Here is an 8,439-nt window from a genome sequence, read left to right on the forward strand (position 1 = left end):
ATGAAATTTTAGCTTTAAAAAAAACACAAAATTCTGAAACATATTACAGCATAGTTGAACCTAGAAGACATTATGCTAAGTGAAATAAGCCAGACCAAAAAGTAAAGTATTATATGATTCCACTTATATTAGGTATCTAGAATAGGCAAATTCATAGAGGAAAAAAGGAGATCAGTAGTTACCAAGGGCTAGGGGGTTGCTATTAAGTGGGTACAGAGTTTCTGTTTGGGATGATGAAAAAGTTCTGGAGATGGACAGTGGTGCTGGTTGCACAGCAGTGTGAATATATAAATACTTAATGCCACTACTTGAAATGGTTAGAGCAATAAATTTATGTTACATACATTTTTCCACAATTTCTTTCTTTCTTTTTTCACAAAGTCAAATAACAAGGATGTGGAGAAATCAGAATGCTCACACACTCCTGGTGGGAAAATAAAATGGTGCCACACAGCTTTGCAAAACAGTCTGGCAGTACTTCACAAATTACACAGTTACCATTTGAGCCAGTAACTCCACTGCTAGGTATACATCCAAGAGATATGAAAATATACATCCACACAAAATCTTATACATGAATGCTTATTAGCAGCATTATCCACAATAGCCTAAAGGTGAAAACAGTCCAAATGTCCAACTAATGAATGCATAAATGTTAATCATACAATGGAGGAAGTACTAATATGGTGAATAATATCACCATGTAAACGAAGTACTCATATATATAAACAGACCTTGAAAACACTACGCTAAGTGAAAAAAATCAGTTACAAATGACCACATATATGATTGAATTTACAGATGGTCCTTGACTTACAATCGTTCAACTTACAATTTTCCAACTTTACAATGGTACTAAAGCAATACACATTCAGTAGACATAATAGCCATACCTGGCTTAGGATGCCTGGCTTAGGATACCTGGCTTAGTTTTATTGGGACACAGCCCCAACCCTTAACATAATAATGTATACAGTGAATTCCTAACCAAAATTAAAAGTATAATAAGAAAGATAAAGGGTGACAGAGGGTGAGGTGGGAAATGGAGTTCAATGCAGCAATGAAAACTAATACAAAAGAATGGCATTTTGATTTTCAGAAGTACCACACACCAGCTAAAAGAGTTGAAGGTGCTTTGTGCTGTGGAGAAGGGGTATTACAACAGCAAACTGTTTTTCTTTTTTTTTTTTTTTTTTGATATAGGGTCTTGCTCTGTCACCCATTCGAGAGTACAGTGACACCATCATAGCTTATTGCAACCTTCAACTCCTGGGCTCAAGTCATCCTCCTGCCTCAGCCTCTCAAGTAGCTGGCATTACAGGCACACACCACCATGCCTGGCTAATTTTTCTATTTTTTGTAGAGACAGTCTGGCTACATTGCTTAGGCTGGTCTTCAATTTCTGACCTCAAGTGATCCTTCCACCTTGGCCTCCCAAAATGCTAAGATTATAGGAATGAGCCACCGTACCTGGCCCAGACTGTTTTCTTAATAAGACTTGTAGAATTAACCACTTGACTATTTAATATGTACTGTATCTGATAAAAAATGACTTTTAAAAAAAAAACAAAACAAAATGGTTTTATGAAACTTTGTGTTTTCTAACACCACATGAAATAATTGACTTTGAAAAACCAAAAAGCATGAATGATCACAATATGAACATTACACGATGTTTAATTTTTACACTGATATTAACAATTGGCACCAAACAGTAATTTTTTATGTAACTATACATGGGTGTTCATTTTACTATTTAACTTTTCTGTAGGTTTGAAACTTTCAAAATAAAAAGTTCAAAGAGATTACACTGCTACAAAATCAAACATTAATAGTAGTCATAGTTTCAGTGCGGTGGGAGAAAAAATATTTCTGACAGTAAACATTTCTTATGAGCTACTTGGCAGCTGCAATGGTAAGACTGGTGGTTCCACCAGTTATCTCCTATGAAGGAGATACACAGAAAAAATCAAATTCAAATAAAAATGGAGAGTAACTACTAAGGGTATAAATTAAGCTTTCCAGAATTTAGCTGATTATTGCTTGCCACAACCACCTGGGGAAAAAAGCCAAAATGAGAAATATAAAAATACAAGGAGAAAATAAAAAAATTCAGTAATATGAAGTAACTGGCTAAAAGGTTAAAGAGACCCATTTTAACTTGTTTTATCATTTCTGCAGCAGGGAGTTATTTAAATTTACCCTTTTGGGGAAGCTCCCTTGAATTAAAAAAAAAAAAAAAAAAGCTATCTTCCTGCCAGCAATAGCATTTGCTCTCTGATATGACCACATTCTTCACTCAGAGAAACAGGGAAGATAGGAAATGTTCAAGTATCCCACATCAAACCTACAATCCCCAGCACCCTCACCAACCCCTAATGTTAACACTAGAATGGTTCTCTTCCTCCCATTCGGGCCAAAGCCTGACTATGATCTGAATCACATTTAACCATCTCCTTCTCCCTTATTGGAGGATCCCATCTCTGATCCTGTATTACTTCCGTCTTCCACCTCAGCCTATCTCCAGAACTCTTCTCATCATTACTAACTATATAATCCTTCTCCTTTTTAAAAATCTTTCTGGACCCTATATACCTCTCCAGCTACAGCATCTTCCTTTCTCTGCCTCTGTCTCCATTTCCTCAATCAGTCCAGTCCAACTTCTGCCACAATCAAACCACCAAAAAAAGGTTACCAGTGATCTACACACCTCCTAATCTCTAATGGACATTTTATGTGATCACTAGCCAACACTCAACCAAACTGATCACACATTCCTTCTTAAAATAGATTAGTCTCTCCCCTTATCCACAGTTTCGCTTTCCATGGTTTCAGTCATATGCAGTACAGTATAATGAGCTATTGGGGGGGGAGGGGGAGAGAGGGAGAAGGGGAGAGAGAGAAGAGAGAGAGAGAGAGAGAGAGAGAGAGAGAGAGAAGAGAGAGAGAGACCACATTCATGTAACTTTTATTAAAGTTTATTATTATAATTCTTTTTTATTGTAAGTTGCTGTTATTAATCTCTTACTGTGCCTAATTTAAAAATCAAACTTTATGTTCCTGCAGATCATATTGAGCAGAAAAATAAAATAAAAAAAATAAACTTTATCATAAGTTATGTATGTATGGGAAAAAACATAATATATACATATAGGATCCAGTGCTATCCACAATTTTAGACATTCACTTTGGGTCTTGGAATGTACCACATGTGGATACTACTGTGTTTTAATTACTAGACACCACATTCTCCCAGTTTTCCTCTTACATATCTGATTCATCTATTTTGCAAGCTCAGTCTCCTCCATAGACCTCAAATGCTGGCTTCTTCAAAGCAACCTCTTGTCTCACAGTATATTTTGTCCCAACATCATATCATCCATACCTCGCCCATGGCTCCAACTATAATAATATGAACAGGCAGATGGCACTTCTCAGCTATAAATGTTCCAGGGTTCTTTCAGTAAATGGCAACACGGATGGAGCTAAAAACATGAGAGCTATCCTGAGATGCAGAAACCTGGGAGCTAGAAACCTCAGGAATTCATTCACCCTTATTCCCCATTATTCAATCCATTACTAAGTGAGATAGATAATTATCTCCGAAATCATTCTTTATTTTCTATTTACAATTTTCATCACATCATAACTACCGCAATGATTCCTTTAACTATCTCCTCTTTATATATTTGTGCCTCCTCTACTCCACACTGCAGCCAAAGTGAACTTTTAAAAGTATAAGTCGAATCACATCACCCCCTGCTCATGACGCTTTAATGATATCCCATTGTTCATAGGTAAAATACAAAATTTTTAACAAAGTCTACATGGTCTAATGATTCGGTGCATATCTACTTCCCAGTCTCACATTGTGCCACCCTCCATTACTCTGTTGTAGATCACTCACGGCCAGAGCACATACTATTTTCTGTTCTGAGAACCAGCTCCTCTTTTCCCTAGTTAACACCTAACTGATCCTCTGAAGTCTCAGATAAAAGACAACTTTACTAGGTCAACCGCCCTACAACACCATCACAACAGAAGTCCAAGGTAAGTGTACCTGATATATCACTTGAATGCACACAAAAATTTTTCCTTGTACACTGTTCTCGGTTATGTAATTATCTACTTCATTATTTGCTGGTGCCTTGTCTCTTTTACTAGACTCTAATTTCCCATGATGGCAAACAGGGGTGCTGTTTTTGCCCTTTACTGGATCCCAGCACCTAGCACGGTACTCAAATCAATACAATATATTTAGTATTTGTAAAATAAATGGCATGGACTCAACTAGTGTGCATAAGGAACACTATAATGAGTAAGGAACCAGCAGTCCCTAGGGACAGGGAGGTTAGAAAACAAGAGAATTTTGTATAAGTAGAATTTAGAAATCCAGACAGGCCACAATGGATAAGGTACTAGCTGTTTAATACAGGAAACTCATAAAGGTCTTTGGACACCTAAATATTCAATATTCAAAATATAAAATCAAATCTAGCAATTCCAACTTTGGGGAAATCATTCCATAGAAAAATATGAAAAAAATCTCTAAGAAATGGAAAAGACAAGCTGCAAAATATACATACACTATGCTACTTTTATGCGAAAAGGGAGGGGCAGGAGATAACATTACATATTTGGATTTACATAAACAAACTGGAAAGAAACATTAGTAACAATTGGTTACCTATGGAAAGGAGGGGTGAAAAATGGGGCAGATAACAGCAAAGGAGAAAGACGACTGTTTTGAATCTCATAAATATATCCTATTCAAAAACCAAAATACATTTATTAAAACTACAATAAAACCACAAAGCATCTTAACAGAAAAAAAGAGAGCTCAAAACCATGTTTCAGGCTCTCCTTTATAGCAATTTAAAGATACCATAAAAAAATAAATAAATAAAGATAAGAGACCTGATATTCAAATACAACAACCAAGTAAGAAACAAACTATAGTAATTAAAGGAAATACTCAAAATTAAGATTGTAAAATTCAAAATAACTTATAAGCAATATTTATAATTGTTTCAGCTTTTAAATGATCAAAAATGATACAAACATGAAGATTCAAGTATAAATATGTAAATATAATGAAAGGTAATTCTGGATAATGTAAACTTCAGGTAAATGGCCTAACACTTTCCTGATGTCTACAGCTAAATCAACTGAGAATTTTTAAATCATAGAATAAAACAAATTTAAAAACTCAAAAGAGATAAAATATGTTAACGATTCATTCACAAAACATTCATAGGAGAAAACAGATTCTTATTAAAGGCAATAAAAATTGGGTTATACAAAAGGCAACTGCATACTATATTTTATCATGTATAATCAACTGAAGGTATTACCTTTCATTTTTGAGTGTGTGTTAATCAGTGGATCAGAACAAATCCTGCAGGGCCACCATGGGCGTCTCTTGAATTTTGCCCAGATGAGATCTCCAACTTCATACTTTAGTGGCGTAGACTTTTTCTTGGGTTGACACTTTAGGTAGACAAAACATGGGACATCAATAAGAATAAAATTTTTTGAAACAGGATATCACCTTCCTTATTAGCCTTCTGAGAAAGCAATGCCTAAAAACTCAGGATGAAAACACAGCATAACAAGAATTACAGAATAAGCACAACTAAATTATTTTGCCTTAATTGTTAATAACATAGCCTTTTATCCAGTACTAGCTTTCAATTTATAATTGTTTTATATGACTAGTCTATCTATATTATAAAAATAAAATTAAACTGTTTTGATTATTAAAAAGGTAAAAACTACAATAACAAAAATATCCCAAGGAAAAGATATGTTTGCTTCAGTCCTTGGATCACAGCATGAAGGGCAAAAAACCAGAAAATTATAAATAGAATTTTTAATAATGTCAAGAGACTACAGAACCTTCTGCAGGTGATATTCTACATACTTCTCAAAACAACATAGAGATTTCTATTAGTTAATTAGCTATAATGACTCTGATGAAAACATCCTGAAAGCTATATATATAGGCTAGACTCTAGTTATATCAGTGCGACTGGCCTGGATTTTTTCCCAAGATATGCATGGAAAGCTACATCAAGAACAGTGCACGTGCAACTCCCAGAACACCATTCATACAGAATGTAATATGAATGGAGCTCCTTGGAACTGTCCAATGCATAGACCCTTGTTGCATCCTTTCTCCGAAAATAATATGCCTAATTGACCTAGAATTCTGGACACCAAGAAATATCTCAGCCCTAAATGCACGTCCATGCCTTTAATACCCCACAAATGGTATAAATCTCCCGCCTCGACAGAAAAACGATTTTGTGTTTAATACACCTAAGATTCCCATCTGGTGTACCAGAAAGGATTTGCAAGTGTGCTGAGATACTTGAGTGTCCAAAAGAATTCTCTAGGATACTCAAACTAAGAGCACTTACTCCACTTCCTCCACTTCCTCCAAGGAAACATACAAACATTATCATTTTATTTAAATGCCATGTCTTGAAAAAAGCTCAGTGAGTTCCTCTGCCAGACTCAATCTTCTCTCCTTAATGCTTAAAACAGTATGCACCTGACACAGATTAAGTAAGTGTTCAATAAAGGGTATGCTGAATAAGTTCTTTGAAATACTTCAAATAAATGATGAATAATGCCCCAGGTGAAGGATATCAAAGAAGTGGGCTCAATTCAATGATTTGTAAGTTACCACTCAACTTTAAGACTCTGGTTTCAGTCATAAGCCATAGAAAATCCCACAGAATACTCATAGAAGTTAAATTTCATTTGAAAATGCTATGATTGGGGGAAGGGATGAAAAAAAAAGAAAATACTATGATTAGTTCTTCACATATATAGAGCTACTGGGGATGAGATAGGAACTACATATTATTTTCTTTTTTTTTCAGAGACAAGGCCTTGCTCTGTCACCCAGGCTGGAGTTCCACAAACTTAGCTCACTGCAGCTTTGAATTCCTGACCTCAAACAACCCTCCCATGTCAGCTTCCCAAGTAGCTAGGGCTATAAGCATGCACCATCACATCAAGCTATGTTTTTTTGTTAGAGACAGGGAATTGCTAAATTGCCCAAGCTAGTTTCAAATTCCTGGCCTTAAACAATCCTTCTGCCTCAGCCTCCCAAAGTGCCGAGGGATTATTTTCTCTTACAAAGCCCTAAGGGGGCATTTTTGACTGTTGTGAGTCTGTGAATTATCAGAAAGAATATGACGTCAAAGCCAGCTGACTCTGAAACTTTAAAACCAATGCAGCAAGACTTGATGGGAAAAACAAATCTGTTATTTGTATGTATTGAAAACTACAATCTGAGAAGGTTCCCTTTCATTTCTGATATAATCTGATTTTTGATTATTTAAATATATTTGGCAATCACTGCTAAATATGCAACTTGCTTATTAATTCAAGTCCTAAATGACTTTAATTACAGTAACTAACAGTTACTTGATGTTTGATATGTGTCAACCACTGTTCCTCCTTGAATCCTCTTAAGGTAGGTACTATATTATTACAATTTTATGCAGAGCCAGGTTTCAAACTTAGGCAGTCCAATTGCAGAGCCCAAACTCTTAACCACTATCCTATTTATTATTCAATAAAAATAAAATCTCATGACTATTATATTCGTTATGAAAAATTCAGCCATAATCAATCTAGGACATTGCGTGTTTCTGTCTCCTAATGACTGCTACAGAAGGATTACATTGTATTATCCAAAGTATAGCCATAAAACACATGCATTCAATAGAGACAGGAGAAAGGACAGGTGTGTTATCAGGTAAAGACAGTCACTACAATCACATAACCAGACAAAGTGGTCTTTACCTCCATTACAAATTGGGTCACCTTAAGCAAGTCATTTAATTCAGCCCCAGTTTCCTAAGCCATAAAATTGGGAAATTAACACCTGCTCTACCATGGACCATCAAGATGAATAACTATTAAGTCTACTCCCAGCATTTAACTCAAAGAAAATAATTCAAATAAGTAAAATAACTGTTTAAAAAAATATTTAAAGCAATTATTTATGACAAAAGTTAAAATCCACCAAGAGATCTATTAAAAAAGAATTATAGTATGACAACTCTGAAATATGCTAAGTGCAGATGATGTCATATGATATTGAAAATCCATTACACAGCCACACATATATGATCTATTTAGAAACCATGCTGAAGCAGTAATCATGGTTTTTTTAAAAAAGCCACTGAGAAACAAAAAGTTTCATTAAATTGATGGTACCATGGGCAAAGATTTTCACAAACCTGAAATATTTTTCTCCTACTATCTTGATAGATTTACCATAATAACCAAATAAAATATACGCAAACCCAGTGAAAAAATATGTATATATACATATTATTAATACTATTATTCAATAGTACCCAAATCTAACTGACTTTTTAAAAACAGAGAGAGAGACAGACAGACAGACACTGCCTC

At 35.0% G+C, this 8,439-nt stretch overlaps 1 protein-coding gene across 1 annotated transcript in view; it reads right to left on the minus strand.

Annotated features, from left to right (window-relative positions):
* NSD1 (nuclear receptor binding SET domain protein 1) overlaps positions 1-8,439 on the minus strand; it is a 182,484-nt gene that overhangs the window by 96,561 nt on the left and 77,484 nt on the right. Inside the window, exon 3 of the mRNA XM_012660699.1 lies at positions 5,355-5,490. Coding sequence (XP_012516153.1) covers positions 5,355-5,490 — 136 coding nt within the window. The remainder of the gene's footprint in view (positions 1-5,354; positions 5,491-8,439) is intronic.

The sequence above is a fragment of the Propithecus coquereli genome, unplaced genomic scaffold, assembly GCF_000956105.1.
Source record: "Propithecus coquereli isolate 6110/MARCELLA unplaced genomic scaffold, Pcoq_1.0 Scaffold676, whole genome shotgun sequence".
NCBI classification, from domain to species: domain Eukaryota; kingdom Metazoa; phylum Chordata; class Mammalia; order Primates; family Indriidae; genus Propithecus; species Propithecus coquereli.